Below are 19,581 nucleotides of genomic sequence, written 5' to 3'. Positions count from 1 at the left end.
ACAAGCACCATAAAGGAACTAAATGAAACATACCTTAAACAATACGTAACAACTTGCATCCGATTATTTAGCTTTTCTATTACCATTAGTATCCACAGAGAGCCCTACTATTTACTTTAGGGTTTAAACAATAAGGTATTGTTTAAAACAAAGTGATTTTCCCTAGAGGCTTAGGGACATAGCAGCCTCCAACTCACAGTTCAAAGGGTGTTATAATGCTAATGGTTTTACATTACAGTCGTAGGATTTTACAGAAATGTGGTATGTTAATTCACAGCTGTGTGTGGAAATCCCCATTATGTATTAACATATGTGGTTTTTTTTCCGCATTGGCTTTTTTGATATTTTCACAAGAGTTTAGGTCCCCTTGAACGGGGCACTAATTTCTTACAGCGGAAGGATATTTCTCGCGTAAACGTTGCCTGGTTGACACTGGAGAATCTGCTGTGCTGCTTTGTTACACCCGTTCTGATTGGTCAATGCAGACCCGCAATATTTTTCTCCATGTATTGGCCGCACTTATTGGCTACGTAAGACCTGCATTGCACCAGGCAGTGGCACTTGATGGGAATAAAATAAATATAAACACATGATACGGAATATCAAATGATTATTGAATAGCAAATCACGATTGGTATTTGTGCAGGTATTTTTTGTTGGCCAATAGTGATGTCAAACGCTATTTTATATTGAAAAAAACGATGCAGGGCGATAGGTATAGGCTACGATGCGTAGCTTAGTGCAATTTGCTATTGGTAGATGCGCATCGCAGTCTTCCAGAAAGTCTACGCAAAATTGAAGGCGATCGCCACTTGGCGACACAGCGGGGAAGCCGTACAACCTGTTCATTTAGATCAAAGATATAGGCCTGTTCACACATAAGCGTGGAGTGGGGCAATCTCATTCGCCATTCAGAGAAACACATTGGTGTTCAATGAAGAAGGCACATCCCCTGTGTGATATGAGACGCAAGACACAATCCCGAGGTTTATTTAACAAAGGCGCCATCTACTGGGTAATATGGAGAATTCACCTGCGACTCGAGAACTCAAGGCAAATCAATCGAACCATTTTGTTTTTTAGTGACCTATTCAAGATCCCCCCCCCCCCCCCCCAGTGATTATGGATTGTTATCATTTAAGAAAGTCACTATCTGAAATGAAGTTGTAATTTTCTTCTTGCTAGAGGATAAGAAATCTCATCCAAGCCCCTATCCTTGTGTAAATGTAAAACAGTATGGCTTGAGTTGATCCATAACATGAAAAACGAGACTGAACCGTAAAAAAAATGTTTGCGATATAGATAAAGCTCAAGCTACATTCAATTAAAGGCCTTTGAGGTTTCTAAAAGTCTCTAGTGCTGAAAAACAGCATTTATAACGTAAGATGCACTTTTTGAATAATTGCAACTTAGGGTATTAATGCTGATTAGCCAAATACTTTAGATCACACATGTTCAAGTATCGGATATTATGCAGTACGAAAAATCATGAAAACTATGATTTACCAAGAGTTTAGGCCTATATTTCCAACTGTCAAATTTAAACATTTAAGCAATTGTCAACTTTGATTGTTTTTAATATATTGGACAGCAATCACTAAAAAACTAAAACCGTAGTGTAATGTCTTAAAAGTCATTCATTAGAATTAGAAAAATCAAAATAAAACAAGCTATTTTTTGAGGCTATGCCCTAAACCTTATATTCTATTTGACATATTGGTGTGTCTTGGAACAATTGTAACGCACAAACATTAACTCGAAGAAACATGCTATGTCTGAATGCTCAAAGGTTTAAGGCAGGATTTGTGTGATAACATGTATGCTATAACCCTAACCCTATGAACGAGTAGCCTTGGAGAACGCTCAGACAAGCTACTGATGGCCTGTGGTGTGTGTTTGCTCTCATTCAGACACATTAAATCATACACCACTTCGCTATAACAAGTTTCGAGTGTTGTACTCCCATGTCCGCAACATGTTTTTCTCCCTCTTTTCCCGTTTGCGTAACTGGCTGCTGATGTGTGAGTGGTGGTTGCAGTTGGAGCGCGTGACTGATTTAATAAGGTGGTGGGGAGAGCAGAGAGGAGGGAGGATGGAATGGTGGGGGGAAAGGGGGTCTGCGGCAGGCGCATTCCCACTGAAGCCTAAATGGGGGGGGGGGGGGGGTCCTTCTAAGTGGCTGGAAGCCTGCAGCATTGGGGCTGCTTTCTGCTGAGCACCCAGTTACACATGGCTCCACATCAAATGGAATTAAATCAATGTTGGTTTTCCTCCCCGAGTGTGTGGCGGGTTTGAAGTCCGGTGCACGCACACACACGCGGGGCCGGCGATTTAGCTGGAATCCACACGCCTGGAGGGCCTGAAAGGTTTGTTGTTGCTTGACAACACGAAATTCAAGTAAAAACTATGTACTGTAATTTGGAATACAGTGGCGATTGTCCTGTTTGTGAAATGCAGAAATGCTTCTGCATTTCAATGCAGAAATGCTTCTGCATTTCATGGTAATATATTGCCAACCAAGTGAGCTGAATGCTTGTCAAAGCCAAGCTGTGAGAATTTGCCGTTAGTTAAAAAGCAGATACATGCCTGCCTCTTGTACACAGTTCCAGTGAAGTTTAGAGTAATTGACTGTATGGATCTTAACAGGTCCATTTAATTAGTCTCACTAGACCAACCTCCACACAGCACTTTGATGTTATTGTTCTATACCTCTCGCATCTATGCAAGCTGAATTAATGAATTATCAGGTCGTTTGTTTTGTTTGTGCCCATCTATACCAAAGAAGGACCTTGAGATGAAAAAAAATCCAAGTAAAAGTTGGTTTTATACCTTGACTCCACTGGAGAAGCCAGAGGGACAGAACTGGTACCGTGCCAATGTTGTTACAAATTACTTTGTGATTAAATAGGCAAGGAGAGCCACAAATCCTTTTTACAACCCTCGACAGATGCTGGCCATCTCCTTTGGTGGGTGGTACGGCACTGCAAGCCAAAAATGTAGAAGTAAAAAAAGAATAATAACGAATCATAAGATCTTTACAGAACCAAATGTTTTTTTATTTTTTTATTTGTCATAAGTAACGGTAACAAGAGAGTGGGGGGAGGGGGTGAAGACAGACATTACATGCACAAAATATATCAAAACTCTCTCTTGAGCACACCGCCTCTCGTCTCCGCTCTCACTCACGCACAGGGTCGGGGGGGGGGGGGGGTTGAAATAGGGTGAAAGGTCAGAGGTTAGAGGTAGAGTCCCTCCGGTGTGCCCTCCTGCTTCTTGTAGAGGACGTTCTCCTTGGACTTCTTGAAGTCCTCGTTGGTAACCTTCATGCGGCGCTCCCGCAGCGCCATCAGCCCCGCCTCCGTGCAGATGGCCTGGGGAGGGAGGGAGAGAGAGAGAAACAATGTTAAACTGACTCAACAATTCAGAGTCCTCTGATGAACCTTGACCACGACGGTGTGGGCCTTCGGCACGGCGGTTGTGATGACTAAATGATTTTATTATACTGGGAAACAACAAAAAAATATAACCCTCTTGCGGGTTAGAACACATGTCTGACGTGTGAGGTCACGGAGAGGCAGAGAACGGGAAGCAAGAGGAAGACAGATAACATGAATAAGCACTGGAAAGTGCTGAGTCCTCGTTGCCTCGATCGTGTCGTCCATAAAATGGGAGCTCAACCGCTGGATCACGTTGTGACACGCGGCCATTACAGATGAGACATGATTGGGTTATGATAGGCAACAGTTGCTGCTGAAGTGCATCATCATCGACCAATTCGCTTAGTGAAAACGGCTGATTTGACAACCCCTCGCTAACGACATATCCCTGGTGCTGTTCCATGAGACGCCACATGAGGGCAGCATTGGGGCGGTGTTGAGGGGGACGGAGAACAGCAGGGCGCTCTCGAGCTGGGTTTGCACTTCGATTTTCTCCTTCCCACCAAATTAGAATCACACGCAATGGAATAATTAAACGGTGACAAAGCAACAGTGAAACCGAGACGGCTGTGGCTAGGGAGCGAGCGTTTGAGAAGCATCGACTATAAATACATTGGGTTAGAATGTCTTACTAGTCGGATACAGCAAATTAAGTGTCATTCGATAATAAGTCAACTTCACTTCGTGAATTGATGGCAGATTCCAGGTTGAGCAAGACCCCCGCCCCCCAGTGTTTAGAGACAACCCCTGTGAGAAATTATGGCCTCAATTTCACAGACAATAAAAGCATGTTTATTCCACCCATGGTGGAAGGCAGGGCTCCATCTCCCTTGCCTGGCCCACATGGGCCGTTCATTTATATTGTAAAGGCTGCGGTTCCTTTTCAGAATAAAAGTTGACGACATAATGAGTTCACGTCCATCTTCTGCCGTGACGCAGTAGCGGCTCACAGCTTCCAGACTGTTTAAAGTGACTCTGACGTCGGCTGGTTTACCAGGGCTCTGTTCATGGCAAACAACAGACTCATAAAAAGGTCTTTATTCTTTATGAAAGGCACAATAAACAAGAGAAATAATGGGATCGATTATTAGAAACACTTAGACCAGGTCTCGTATAAAATCCCTCAATCGCCCTCTTGGGGGGGAAGGGTGTTCGACGATGGCGGCCGGGTTAATGAAAGAAAGCCCAACGCCTTGGCCCATCAGTACCTTGATGTCGGCTCCTGAGAGATCGTCTTTGGCCAGGATGAGGTCATCCAGGGTGACGTCATCGGCCACAGTCATGCGGCTGGTGTGGATCTGGAAGATCCTGCGCTTGGTCTTCTCGTCGGGCAGCGGGAACTCGATCTTGCGGTCGATTCTCCCTGAGGACGAAACGATACAGAAAACAACTGTTCAATATTCATCACACGCGTGACGCCAAAATATAAATGTCAACATTTTGTTTGTTTCCGCCGTCTAGATAACGTAGTTATTTATTCACAAAGCCGGTCTCTGGCTTGGGCTTAAGTAACGGCGTAAGTGGTACTCAATATACCAAGCGAATAATGAGGGTAGAATATCTGCGTTAAGTGCTCGTTTGGGCCCAGTGCAAATGATGGAGAAGCGATGAGACTGATGTTCATGTTCACCGCCGTTCCGTGACTGGAAGTGCGGCATTTACAACTCCTGCTTAATAAGCGTGGCAGGAGGAAACACTTTAAAACGGATTAGTCCGGAGATGGCATCGTCGCTCTTTTACATGCCGTGTCGTTGAAAATGTTGCCGAGCGCTTTGTGTAATTGTGATGGTGAAGGCATGAGATAGAGAGCAAGAGAAACAGAGTGTGAGAGAGAGATTAAATTGGAGACAGCGGCTAATGGAGAGAGATGGACAGGTCAGAGAGAGTGACAGAACGAATCTCAGAACGAAAGTGAGAAGAGTCAAACAGTGAGCTGGTCTAAGAGATGGACCCAGGGCCTACGTCTACGCGTGCGTGTGTCAGACGGGGATGGGCCAGTGACCTGGTCTAATGAGCGCAGGGTCCAGGGTCTCTATCCTGTTGGTGGCCATGATGACCTTGACGTCCCCCCGGGAGTCAAAGCCGTCCAGCTGGTTGAGCAGCTCCAACATGGTCCTCTGGATCTCCCGCTCACCGCCAGAGTTGGAGTCGTATCTGGAACGAACACACACACACAGGACTGTTGGACACAACATACAGGTACACTCTCCAGCTGTGTGAGACAGTGATGGTGAGAGAGGGTAAAATACATTCAAAGTACATAGAAAGTCCTCCTTACAATGTAATTAACTCAGATTCGCTAGGTAGTTTATTCATTGCTTTGCAAATAATGCAATCGGCTGTCTGATTTGTATCCACGTGACTTTGGCAGTTGGCTGAGTGTGAAATATGTATTTGTGCATTTCTATCAACATTATCCTAGTAATAAATGTGTGGGACCAAATTGCTTTCCCCTCGGACTTAAAAGCGGTCGGACCTGTATCTGAAGTCTATATAAAGTTACTTTAGAGGTTAAGACAACGTGCTCAGAGCCACAAGACCCCATCTCTGCCCCTACGACGTCCCCCATGTCCTGCTGTCGACATCCCGGTCACACATCATCCATTAGAGACCACCCCTCCGACGTCCTCCCAGACCCAGGGTTGATATTTGGCCCCGATGCCCCCTGCCCCCACATGAGCGGTTCAAACTGGTTATTAAACCAGCTAAGAAGCATCAGCCACTCTTGTTGCCGAGTAGTATTAAATATTTCAACCTTCTCACGCCCGTGGCAACAAAACAGAGTTTTAAGACCAGACATCACGCGGGGGGGGGTCACACCCAGAATGTAGTGGGCGGGCACTGAGGTTAACCATTAGCAGTAAAAGACAAATCATTTCTTGCCCCTCCGACCCACTCAAAAAAATAGCTCTATTTCCAGCTCCATCTAATACATGCAGCGGCAAGACTTCTACAGCTTCCACCTAAAGTGGTGTTATGTTGTTTTTAACTTTGGTTGCGAGTGTGAACCATTGACATCAGATGACGCAAGCACCGCACTCGGGTCGTCTGAAGTCTAGCACATGCTCCTGCTGTCTATCGCTCGATAGCTTCTTCGCATCTCACTCTTCCTCCCGAGTTGTCTCTTTCTCACCCTTTTAGCTTCCTCACAATCTTCCTTTCCCTCCTTCCCGAGGTCTTGCTCCCTCTAACCATCCCCAACCACCTCTCTCTACGGCTCCAACGCTCTACCAGTAAGGCTAACCCACATCCCTCCGGGCACTCTACCCCAACCACCCCACTCTCTCTCTACCTCTTGGTTCCGATGGCGTCGATCTCGTCGATGAAGACGATGGAGGGGGCATGCTCCTCCGCCACCCTGAAGAGCTCTCGTACCAGCTTGGGCCCGTCGCCCAGGTACTTCTGGATTAGCTCAGAGCCTACCACACGCAGGAAGGTGGCCGATGTCTGATTGGCCACCGCTTTGGCCAATAGGGTCTTACCTATCCGGGGGGGGAGGAACCAAAAAGAAGATGGAATGATTCAATGTTCTGAAGTTGAATCAGATTACCAAGTTTTAATGAAGGAACCTGTTGACAGTGGGATTCAATTTTACGTGATCTAAATGGAAAACGCTAATGGTCTGAAGGGCTTTGATGACATGATTCCAGTCTCATATGAGGGAACAAATGATCACATCACATTTTATTTGTTCATTGCCGTCCTGCAATTTTTGCACGCGTTATGAATGATTAAGCAATTTTCTTAGATCTGCAGCGTGAAAAAAAAACAAAAAAACACTGGTACAAGCAGCATAATGGGAAATATGCTCTCACCTTCAAGATACAAGCCTTTTAAGGTATTTATTAAATGACTAACAAAGGCATAACACCACAAAATAATAGCTCTTCTTCTGTGTATGATACCAGAGAGTAAAATACAATGGAGCACCACGCACGCAGTAAGGGGGCAGACAGTGTAGTTAACGATGCTCACCGAGCATCACCCAACCGTCTCGGAACTTTAAGCTCCTAATTATCGTTGGCACCAGGGGTCGGCATGGCAACCGATTTCAGAACCCCTTGAACAGATGGAATACATGGCCGCCTGATGAGATCCAGCCCTGATCCGTCCATCGCACCAATAAGATGCAACCCTCGGAAAGTTTTTCGGTGTACCATATCCGTTTGAATCCTTTCTGTGTGGCGTCAGCGGAACACGTTGACAACAGCGTTAAGAGTGCGCGGGCGTCGGCATGCGACCCGGAGGTAGCTCTAGGCGGGCGCCGCTGCCGCCGCCTCGTGTTTCCCGGCGCGCTGGCCTTTAAAGAAGGTCTTCGCTGGCCCGTTGGCATTTAGCCACGCTGTCAAAGCTGCCTGGCGTCATTTCAATGTCCTGTTTTCATCTGACACAGGAGACGCTACGCCGACGCGAGGGCTGATAGATGATAATGACGGTAATGTACAGTGACTAAGATGCTGAGACCAGACAAGGTTGTCCCCCTCTGTGCTACATTTGCCGCAAAACGGTGCCGGTTCAGAAAAAGTACATTTCTGCGCCATGTGTGATAATATTATGACAATCTGACACATGACAGTATTATTTGGAATCATTAATATCTTAATAGTGACCATTTTCCGAATCAGATTCCAAGAATGAGATGCCCATGAAGGTATCCATCTAGAAACCGGTTGACATCCTGTCAGAGTAAAAGGTGAAAGTATTTAATCCTGACCTGTGCCCGGTGGTCCGTACAGGATGACTCCCTTGGGGGGCTTGATCCCCATCTCTTCGTAATACTCTGGATGTGTGAGGGGCAGCTCCACAGACTCCTGTGTGTCGTCAGTTAAAACATGCATCCATTAACACCAAGATCGAACGAATCAATCGAAGCCTACGAAATGCCATATTTTAAGATAATAGTAATACGTTCATAATCTGAATAGATGTACCTTGATCTCCTGGATCTGATTGTCTAGCCCACCGATGTCAGCATAGGTCTCCTGGGGAGCTTTCTCCACCTTCATCACTGTCACCAGGGGGTCAGTGTCGTCCATCAGTACCCCAATGACAGCATGTACCTACAAAACACACACATTATGTACCACACAAAACCCCAATAACATGCACACCATTCAAACACTGTTAACGGTTAAGAGGCGAAACAGATCAATAACATGAGCTTGCAGAGTCCTCTGGTTCCCACGCTATAAGCCCGATGCCTCCCATTATGAGTACCCCGACCCTGTAGACACCCCCCCTCGGGCAGCCGGTCACCTTGTGGTTGAGCAGCACGGAGCAGCCGGGCTCCAGCAGGTCTTTGTCTACGAAGGACAGGATGCTGACGTAGTGCTCCGAGCCCACCGAGGTGGACACGATGGCATGATTGTCATCGATGATCTCCTCCAGCGTGCCCACCGACATAGGGGTCCCACGCAGGTCATCCACCTTCGACCTCTCTTCCTGGGGTGAGAGGAGAGAGACAAGGTGAGGGACGTTACTGGTTAATGGCCTTTTGACTGCTCTTGGTTCCCTTTTTAAAAAAAAAAACACTCATCAATGTGGCACAATGTGCACCATAGCAACAGTAACCAAGCGCCCCAGCAGACCTCAAATAGATCACAATGGTAAACCAGCATGAGAGCTTATATAAATATAATTAAAAAGAGATGGTTGTCATTTCTAAAGCTCAAAGGAAAACACCTATAGTGAACCAGTGAATGGCATGAATAGTGAGGAGCCTGGTTGTAGAATAAAGGCTAGCAGAGAGACGAGAGAAAGACGGGAAGCATGGATGGAGAGTGAAAGGAGAGGGGGGCGGTGCTAACCTCCTGCTTCTCCTCAAGGGGCTTCATCTGCTCCTGGTTCCTGATGAACTCCTCCTCCATCAGCAGGTAGTCCTTGATTCTCTCCTGCTTCAGGAGCTTCAGGCGGCACTGGGTGTGAGGGGTGACTGAGAGGGGACAGATGGAGAGAGGGGCACAGAGAGGGTGGACATGGGGGATGGTTTGTTTTTTTTCCCCTTCCTAATTTCCATCCAGCTTGTTTAAAACCAATCTTTGTAGACGCATATTCTAGCTGACCCAATTCCACCCTCAAGGGCTCCAACGTGCTCCCTATTTGATGCGATTTTAATGAATATTACATTGACCATCATGGCTTTTATTTTTACATTGCAACCATTCATACACACAACGACGGCGCTGTCAACCACGCACAGCGACAGCGAGCTTGTCGGGAACCGTTCCGGGGAGCGAACCAGATACCTTAGTCAACCCACTCTAGCTCCTGCTGCCCTCTTTTTTTTTAACCGGAACAACTTGGTATTATAACGTAATCTATCTTCCTCTACTTTGAAACCACAGGGGGGATATCATTAGTACATTCATAATAACAACAGTGTCGATGTGTTTTTTTTATTAAAGGTTATAAGATGCGGCAGAATCTACCGCAAAATGCAAAAGAATAAACGACAGCAGGAACAATGAAAATTTAAAATAGTAATGACTTCCAACATCCACCCAAAGGCTGAGCCAGTAATCCCCAGAGAAAATAAGCATGTACGATACATTATGCAGAGTGAACATTTCTCTGGTTTAAATCCAGGTAGGTAACAGGATGGCTATTATTATAGTACACACAGTGAAGCGATTTCGCTTCCATGGAAACAGCAGGAGGGAACGCGTGGGCAAAAGCACAAGCTAAGCCGTAGTTCATAAGAAAACACAGAGAGAAACAAGGGCAAAACACAAACGCACAAAGAAAACGAATGCTTGCATCCTCAGAGCGCCAAGTACTGAGGGGATGGAAATTCCGTTTTTTCTGTCATATCACACTTCTTTATAAGAAAAAGCCAACTATACTATTGCAAGGGAAATACACCTGCCCGTTACAAACACAACTCAACAGTCAATACTGTTGGATTCAATATCGATTACTTCTTAGAAAGGCTAATTTAATTATTTTTACTTTTAAAAACGTGTTCCTTACCTAATGGGAGTTTGCTGGCAGCGTCGGGTCCCTTTGTCCTCTTCTTCTTCTTGCCAACTCTGGTGGGAATGGGAGGCTCATACTTCTTCTTCTTCTCCTGCAAGGAGAAGTACAGGCAAAGATATCAGATGACAAGAAAACATCTCTATCTATACAATGAGAAGGACAAGGCTCAGACTCCTACATGTGTAACCACGGGTCAATAGATTTGGAACCCCGAGCACTTAATAGTGATAATGAGAGTACTAATTTGGCAAAGAGAAATTAAGCGTAATAATGACATTAATTCACACGTCTTTGTCCAATACATGAAGCATATAATCAATGCAAGCAGCTGGAAGCAGTTCTCTCCTGAAATGATTTATGTTATTTATTGAAAAATATAACGTTTTTTATTGCTTTTCAATATTGTAAGAAATCAAATTTCAAAGCAACACGAAATAGGCCTAATTGTACAACCAGACATTCGATCAAACGAAGAAATAAATAAAAACTGCTTGCGGTTAAGTCAGTGGATAATTTGGTGATCCTGACCAATTTAAAATGAAATAACTCATGGTAACATTAAGAGAAGAAGCTTCAAAACAATTCCTCACAGTCAATCATACACTTTACAAACGCATCGACAACTTCACTCTGTTTTTTTTCACCTTGTCATCCTTCTTTCCTCCCCCCGGACCGTGGCCTCCACTCTGGCTCTGACCCTGAAACAAAATACATCGATAAACTGTAAATGCATGTACAGTACTGACAATATAGTATGAATTTGCTTTTTGTTGATGACCGTTTTGTTAACAAACATATGAACACCGACATATTAGCCAACTCACGTCGCCTAGCTATAAAACTCCATTAGCTTGTTTATGAGTGGCTCGGACAGACATTATTTGTAAATGGATGACATTTACATACTAATAATATGTTTAGTGAACTGCAACTACAAGAGGATATAAAATGGGCTATAACTTATTAATCGACAGTCGGTGCTTTGGGACGTTTTATCCGTTCAACCGGGTAGCAGACAGACGTAACGTTAGCTGATAATGAGCTAGCGAGTTTTCGCACACACTATCGCACATAATTCACATCTGAAACTAAAAACCAACCCCTGGACGTTCGCAATGAAAGAATACAACGATCCGTTAGAATAATACACAGAATTGCAGCAAAAAAAAGGCGTTTTATTGGAATGAGGCTATGAGCTTGAAAATTGCTTGCTCACTTACCATTGTTTCGTGTCGCTTTTCAGTGACGTCAGAACGACCGTACGGAACACTGCATAGGACAAACTGTCTCACCGCGCCACAAACAAATCATGGGAAGCAAACTTGTGGTGAGCCGATGAACGCCTTGTTGTTAAACTTGTACAGTCGCTTAGCAATCAGGTAGGAATCGTATTATCAGAAACTGCTGCGATACCTTCTTTTAATTTAGATGTGAAGGTTTTAAATTTTGGTTTTAATCTGCATATGAAAGTTATTTAAGTTACACAGGGAAAGTGACATTGTATATATGAGAACATGCTATGTATGTAAGGCTTTATTTGACATTGTACATACTTCTCCCACCAAGCACGTAATTATATTGCAGGTGCCTAAACTATCTATCAAATAATATCTGAATGTACACAACTTTATTTACTCGCAACTTCGCAATATTAAAATAGTTAAGCATTCCATCGGTTGGACAAAACAAATTGTAGTTTACGGTGTTACCTGTAGGAAGTGTAATATAATGCTATAGATAGGCCTACAGTATTTTCTCATAAATAATTGTTAAGCATTATGATTTTCAAGTTGAGTTGTGTTCTCCATTTTACCTTTTCATGTCCGGAATAGTAGAGCTTTTCCAGGACAGTAAATGTATGATTGATATTTAACACAGACAGATTACCGAAATTGGTAGATTTGAATTTATTTGTCAACGTCCACAGTACAGAACTGTACCTTTTAGTGGTAAATGTACTCAACAGTTTAATATGTACCTATACAGTCACAATTCACATTGTTTGGAGTACCTACATGGATTATAGCTGCTGCATTCTTTGTTTGATTGTTTTAGTCTTACAGACACATAACGACTAAACTGTCTATGAAAATACTTTTCCCCTCTTTGCCATCTATACATTTTCATTTCAGTTTTACATTTTGCTCTAGAGGAATTGCAAGATGCCATAATTAATTAAGATTCTCGAGTCTTAATCAAATTAAAATTTTGAATAATTTATTCTACAAAAATACCAGTGTTTGCTCAAAACCAGACAACAGACAACCCCTATAATCCTCAAAATCTAATATTTGCATTTCTTCAGCCCAAACCATTCGTGAAACGTTCTGGCAGAACCTTCCTTTTTATTTTGAGAGCTGTCAAAATATCAGTGTTTCGGTTCTCAAAGGTAATCATACATTGTGGTACAGCTGTTCCGTCGGATGCATTGCAGTTTGGAAGAGCTCTATTGCTTCTTTTTTAAATGTTTGCATGTCTTTGTTTTTCTCTCAACAGACCCAACTGGTGAAGAAGATGGCACACAAGGCAAGGAGATCAAGATTGCAGGGTATTTTATTTCTAATTACAATGAATGATTTCACAGAACGTGAAGAACAATGGCGTTCTGTTACATCATTCTCTAAATCCCAGAATGTTGTTAGAATAATTCCGTAGTGTTTCCCATACGATTTCCTTCCAGCAGCGTGGCTGACGTCTATGTGAGGGGCACCATGTTGATGTGCGTTTGCACGGTGCAGATGTGCGTGGAAGCAGCGAGGCTTTAGTGGGATATATGATTCCAGTCGGGCTCTGTTGCAAGCCCACAGAAATGGTACAACCATATAACAAACATTCAGCATGCAACCCGACTTTATGCGCAAGCCACAGTTTTTGGGAATTAACAGTATTCAGGCTGCAATTTGTAGCCCCCCCCCCCCCCCCCCCACACACACACACACACAGCGTTGGTTCCGGATACTAATGCTGTGTGTCTCACAATCAAACATGAACTTACTAAGTCATTCGTTGTTTTTATTTTTCTCTTTATGCTTCCTAAATGTAGTCTTAATCCATTTCCAGTGAATAGTGAAAAAACACATAATGACACAGTAGGTGGCATCATGTGTTTTTTCACTATTCACTATTTATTATTCAGCCGTACTATTCTGCTGGCAGTATTTTTCCACTTTATTTCTCTATTGACAGTACTACAAATTTTACAATTGAGCAGTGGGGGGCATCTATGAAATATAGTGCCTTAAATAAAGCGAATAGCATTTGAGGGGGCAATTCTTGTATTATTAAAAATAATACCTATATATTAAATAATATCGTAAATGAAATAATACTTACGATTCTATAAATGCATTTATTCAATTAAATTTGCATGGCTGATTACAGTGATGCCAGTTGTCGAGTGGCGGGGCTGTGCCACTGGATTCATGAAGGAAGGAAACACTGCTAGTAATGATCGGGTTTGACAGCTTGAAAGAAGCGATGACTCACAGATGCCTTAATGGAGAATTAATTACAATTACCCTCATTGTCTATTATTAGTAGGCAATTACAGACAACATTGTAGCCTTATTATATGCATGGAAACAGTTTGCTGAATATGTGATTGTTCAGGTTAGGACATATGATATTACATCTTCTTTATTCCTGCTGTCAGGGCAGTGTGCTGGTTGCTAATCATAGGACTGTACTTCCAACTTCCATCACCTTTGCTGTAGTGTGATTCATATTAATACAAGACAATTTCTTGAAGTATTATCAATGTACTGCCCTCGCTATTGATTATGTATGTATCTAAAGACTCAACTAGATTTATAGAATCTGAACCATTTTACGATGGTGGGAAACATATTTAACCACTTTTATCGTAACGTGAGCTGGTGGAAGAGGCCCCCTAATAGAAAGTCCAGACATGGAGAACATGAGCCTGATAGCTGACCCATATGCAACACTGTGACCCCTCATTAATGCACAGTGAAGCAGAACAGCAAAGTGCAGTGTTTCGTACAATAAGTCTTGCTTTGCATTGGAATATCGTCTTCTGTGCCACTAACTAGACCAAGAATGGGTCCTTCTCTGTGTGTGTTTCTGTGTTCTCGGTGCTGGATTAGCTTTTCAGAACAAGGGAAGATAGTGTGACTTTGGGTCTCATTTCCAGGTAGTTTACGAAGGGAGGATAATGGAGCCCTTTGGCTCGCACGCACCTGTCCAGTAGAGTCCACTCCTGAGTGAGCTCTCTAGGCTGCACAACTGTACTCTCACGTGAGTGCGATCTGTGTGTTAATCATTCCATTCACCCCACCCTAAATCGATGCTTGATATTGTTGAGTGAAAAATATTCCTCATTTGTGTTTATAAGATACTGCTTAACATCGCCATTTATTAGACGTTTTATTGGTTAGTGGATACAGAGAGTAACATAGATAACAATTTTCAGAGTATGTTTCTAATCTTAATGTTTGCGTCATCCAGTCTGTACAGCTCAGACGCAAGGGCTTCTGCAGGCATCTTTTATTTTATTTATATATATATATATTTATCACCATGGAAACAGAATCCTTAAAGACACAACATTCCGGATCCAGGTGTGCTCATCCAGGCGTTCACAGGCCGTGTTCGCGGTGCCTGTATGAGCCGTCCATGTTGGATTCTACAAGCAGAGCAGCGTGAGGCAGGTCACAAGGCTCCTCAGTGTCAAGCAGTGGAAGGACAAGCGTAGTTATTTGTTCATATATTCACCACGTCCACACCAATGGCTCGTTTTTCAATTACTCCCATCGCCCCCTCAGCTCCCCTCGTCTCCCCTCGTCTCCCCTCGTCTCCCTCCCTCCCAAAGTCAGCGGCTGGTTGGGACAATACAATCTTGTCTTTCCCTTTTTTGTACATCCCATCTGTGAAGTGTGCTCCGTCCCCCCGTCCCCCTCTGGGTCTCTATCTGTCCACGCTGGTCTCTGCCAGGCGGTTGTTCATGATGCCCAGGGCCCCGACGCCCCCGGAGAAGCCGTTCTGCCGCGAGCTGGACCCCGACGGCCGCGGGTGTCCGTTGGCCATCTCCGACAGCTGCTTCTGCATGAGGGCCAGATTCACCTGTTGGCAGACGGAGAGGGGAAACATAGACGAGACGCAGAGGAATCTGTCAGTTTCTAGACGAGACATGTGGAGAAAACGTACGTGATACACGTCTATACAGAACGTCACTCATGACCTGTTTTACATTCACGTGGGATATGAATGCGTACGTGTGTTGATAGGGTGTTTAACATGGATGTCAACATATGGAGTGTTCCGTCACCCTGTTCAGTCCTAATTGCTGTTGAAGAGCACCGTTGTTCTGAATGATTAGCAACACATTATGCACGGCCACGAGAGACTAATATCATCATTACGCCTACAATCACGTTTTCATTTTTTGAATTTGGTATTCCCTTGTGTACTGTGCCTTGGGTCTGCTTTCATTCGTAAATTTGAATGGAAACTGTGTTCTCGACTATTGTGGGAATGACACAAATGGTGAGATGGAGGAGGCAGTGGGTCTGATGCCTTGCGTTGAGTGCATTTCTTTACCCCCCTTTCCATTAGGGCTTTTTCTCTTCTAATATGGAAGGAGGAATTACACAACAGGCTATTGATGTAGCGTTCTTTGCCTAACAAACATTCATTCTGAGTGGTTGAAACTAGGGGAAAATGACTATTATTCAAAGTGTCTTACAGTAGCTGCAGATACTCGTCGTCATGATGGAGCAGGTAGGACTTGGGGCTTTTTACTCGAGGATGTGTACATTGGGGATTGAACCTAGTACCTTTCAGCGGGTAGATAAATACCCTGGACACCACACTATCTGCCCTGTTGTTTTCACAGCTGTGAGTCAACAAGCTGAGCAAACGGTCAACAAAACAAAATGATAAAACGAAAGGACTGAAGTGACGGCTACAGCTCACCAGACTCCCTAAGCCCCGTCCACCCAACCTCATCTCGCTCTAAGCCTCACCCACCCCACCCCAGCTCTATCCTTGTTCGCTATCTCTCACCTTATTGGCTGCCAAGAAGTCCCTCATGGAGATCATCTCGCCGGACATGCGGCGGCCCGTGTCGGTCTCGCTCTCGTTGGCCACGTCCGTCTCTATGGAGAGCTCCCTCCTGGCCCTCAGGTGCCCCGGGGCCACCACGTTCCTCCTGGGGTGGCGGTGGGGGCGGTGGGGCCCTCCTCCACCTCCCACCCCACCACCCGCACCCCCCCAGCCCCAGCCGGGGAGGCAGCCGCAGCAGCAGTGGCAGGCGGCCTCCATCCGGCCTAGCAGCCAGTTCAGCACTTGCTTGATGACGATGGAGATGACGTTGAAGAGCGAGTAGATGCAGCACACGCCCGTCAGGATGAACAGGAAGTTGCCCAGCCGGTAGGCGGCGGTGGCGTGGCCCTCGTAGGCCAGCCGCTGGCTGCTCACCATGTCCCCGAAGCCGATGGTGCTGAAGGCCACGAAGCAGAAGTACAGCGAGTCCAGGTAGGCCCAGCCCTCGGCGGCCGAGTACATCAGGGACGCGCAGCATGACACCACGACGGCGGCCACGCCCAGGATCAGCATCACGCAGTAGACGGAGGGCTTCCAGCCGGCCAGACCCTCGCCTCTCCCGCCCGCATCTCTCTCAACACCCCCGCCTCCTCCTCCTCCTCCGACGCCGGCGCTGCCCTCGGAGCCGCGGTGGTGGGCGGCGTGCGGGAGCACGGCCTTGTGCTGGCGCCGCTTGTGGCAGGTCTTGAGGACGAAGGCGATGACCGTGATGACGCGCTCCAGGAAGAGGTTGAAGAAGAGGATGGTGGCGGCGCAGCCGATGAGGCCGTAGAACATGAGGAAGACTTTCCCGCCGATGGTGGCCGGCGTGGTCATCCCAAAGCCTGTAGCGCACACACACACACAACCTCGTCTTTCATTGTTTCATTTGACACAGTTGTTTCCTAAACCTTCCTCAAACACTTGGGGGGTTGGGGACCGCATGGGTTCTCGGGAGATTGCTGACTGTTGAGCTATAGGTCATGGGGTCATGATACTCTACTGATTTGTAGCCGCAAGGTTCACTCAATGTAGCGTGGTTCCCTGGCAACTAATGTAACAGGCATTTAAGGGTAAAACGATGTGTGTGGCCTCGGCCCAAAGCGCATTCAACACCAGCCCTTTGACTCTAAGGAGTGTTATTGTAGGGTTGATTCATACCATGAATGATTCACTAACACAAATCGTAGCAGGCTGGCAGATTCTCGTTCTTCAGACCATTGAGTCGTTGCCGTGGTGTGGCTGAAGGGCTGCCCATCGCACACAGCAGGCTGAGGAGGAATGAGGATGCGTCTTCTTGTTCTTTTCCTGCCATAAGGCATCTCTAACCTTGAAGGAGATGGTAGAATATGTGTTTGTCCATCTCTCGTCTGCCTCTCTTTGTTGTCAACTCTGTCAATTTATTTCACATGATTCCCCCACTTCTCTCTCTCTCTCTCTCTCTCTCTCTCTCTCTCTCTCTCTCTTCCTGCCTCCCGTCTGTCAGTCATAGTCTCTATAGTCATAATCAATTGAAACAAAGTGGCAGGGTGGTTTGGTAGAGGGTTATTACTGGTGGCTGGAGGGGATGGAAATGTCCTAAGCTCCAGCTGTGTGTCTGTACCTCAGTTGTGCTCCATTCTATTTTCATCCTTAAGAAATATGGTTACTAACACACATACACATCAATGCGCATAAACTTACACTTGTGGTTACATGCACACGCACACACACACACCAAGGTTACACGTGTCCTTGGGTGCAAACCACTTATCAAACCTAATCTTGCATAATTGAACAAAACACCCTTGTTCACTCACAGTCACACTGACATAAATACACATCAGCAAGACCCAATCTGAGCAGATTTTGATACAAACAATCCAATTTCGTTTCTTATTTTCTTGGTTTCTTTTGAACATTATGCAATGCAATCAGTTAAGACAAGCGGCAAATTCTGGCAAATTTTCATGAGATAGGCTACATGGTAACAAGTAGGCCTGCTCGCGGTGTCTTGAGCTAATTCAAATGTAAATCAGAGTTAACGGTTGTGATTCTATCTTCTCTCATATAATCCATTAGGAAACATACGTCGTTTTAAAGATTCCAGAGCCTGTACCAGGAGAAAATTGGCTTTGCTGTATGTTGGTGGAAGGAATATTATTGACATATTTGATTAATGTCTACTTGCAGCGGAATGTGATGGCAACCCAAATCGAAGTCGTACCAAACACAGCCTAAATATCAGCCTTTTTACCCTAAAATTTCACGCTGATTGGCTTCAAATTAAATATGTATCTATCTCTCTCATTCTCTTTACTTATCTGTCTTATCTCCACCCCTTTCCTAATTTGTCTCGATTGAGGGCCCTTGTGTTTACGGATAGACCCAAACGAGTTAGGATATAAACGGATGTGTGTGATATGATTGAAGCGTTGAATATTGACCGTGGAAAGGTCCTGTGACATAACTGCCTCTTTTTCGACTTGTTGCTGGGATACCGAGGAGCAGATAAGACGTGATTTCTTTGGTAATAAAAAAAAAAAAACTAAAGCCGTCGCTCATTATCACAATGCACCCGAGTTCTACGAGAGTGCTGTTGCGACGGGGGCACTAATTGGCTCTTAAGAAAGTCCCTAATTTAGATGGCTTTTACCTCTGGTTCCACGACAATCATGGAACTGATTGCTTTCTTTTCGTATTTTCGGTTGAAGAAAAGCCCTACCAATTTGATCCATTTTGGAACTTCATGAATTGTATTTTTTCTTTTTGCCTCCAATGAACCCATCCTTAAAAAAAACGGCACAAATGTAAATATAAAATAAAATGATAAACAGAAAGTGTATGAATGAACCAAATCTCTTTATTTTTGCTACAACTTGACAAATTGATAAGCATCATATAGCCCTTACTTTTGAAAAAGTGAAACGTACGAGTCCCCGTGAAGACTTTATTTACGTTTTGTCTGTTTTTGCAAAACAGACAATCTCAGAAAAAAATATTCTTGAATCGCATATTCACCATTATCTCTCACCTATGGTGGACACCACAGTACCGACGAAGTAGAACGCCCCGGAGAAGTCCCACCGCGGCCGGATGGTGTCCACGCGGATCCCTGCCACGTTCGCCTCCTCGTAGCTCCTCAGGA

The 19,581-nt window shown here is 44.8% G+C and overlaps 2 protein-coding genes across 2 annotated transcripts in view; both read right to left on the bottom strand.

Moving 5' to 3' along the window:
• Window positions 1–3,034: 3,034 nt before the first annotated feature.
• On the bottom strand, window positions 3,035–11,773 carry psmc1b (proteasome 26S subunit, ATPase 1b). Its single transcript, XM_060041291.1, has 11 exons — window positions 11,633–11,773; window positions 11,057–11,110; window positions 10,407–10,503; window positions 9,245–9,369; window positions 8,694–8,879; window positions 8,369–8,497; window positions 8,152–8,248; window positions 6,730–6,919; window positions 5,440–5,591; window positions 4,646–4,800; window positions 3,035–3,371 (listed from the first exon to the last, which is right to left on the bottom strand). Exons 1-11 carry the CDS (start codon window positions 11,633–11,635, stop codon window positions 3,237–3,239), a joined length of 1,323 nt encoding a protein of 440 aa, XP_059897274.1. The 5' UTR covers window positions 11,636–11,773; the 3' UTR covers window positions 3,035–3,236.
• Window positions 11,774–12,674: 901 nt separating this feature from the next.
• Window positions 12,675–19,581, bottom strand: part of kcnk13b (potassium channel, subfamily K, member 13b) — a 7,981-nt gene continuing 1,074 nt past the window's right edge. Inside the window, exons 1-3 of the mRNA XM_060041825.1 lie at window positions 19,468–19,581; window positions 16,437–17,299; window positions 12,675–15,494 (exon numbers count right to left, since the gene is read on the bottom strand). The exon at window positions 19,468–19,581 is cut by the window's right edge and continues 1,074 nt beyond it. Coding sequence (XP_059897808.1) covers window positions 15,339–15,494; window positions 16,437–17,299; window positions 19,468–19,581 — 1,133 coding nt within the window. The 3' untranslated portion in view covers window positions 12,675–15,338. The remainder of the gene's footprint in view (window positions 15,495–16,436; window positions 17,300–19,467) is intronic.

Source organism: Gadus macrocephalus, chromosome 21, assembly GCF_031168955.1.
Source record: "Gadus macrocephalus chromosome 21, ASM3116895v1".
Lineage (NCBI taxonomy): Eukaryota > Metazoa > Chordata > Actinopteri > Gadiformes > Gadidae > Gadus > Gadus macrocephalus.
The sequence above is the reverse complement of the archived record's forward strand: the minus strand, read 5'-3'. Positions and strand labels throughout refer to the sequence as shown.

Excerpts from the sequence above, each read along its gene's own strand:
- psmc1b (XM_060041291.1), bottom strand. Across the intron at positions 10,504-11,056 it reads GAGGAAAGAAGGATGACAAG|GAGAAGAAGAAGAAGTATGA; the intron begins GTGAAAAAAAAC and ends TTCTCCTTGCAG. Across the intron at positions 8,880-9,244 it reads CCCTTGAGGAGAAGCAGGAG|GAAGAGAGGTCGAAGGTGGA; the intron begins GTTAGCACCGCC and ends CTCTCACCCCAG.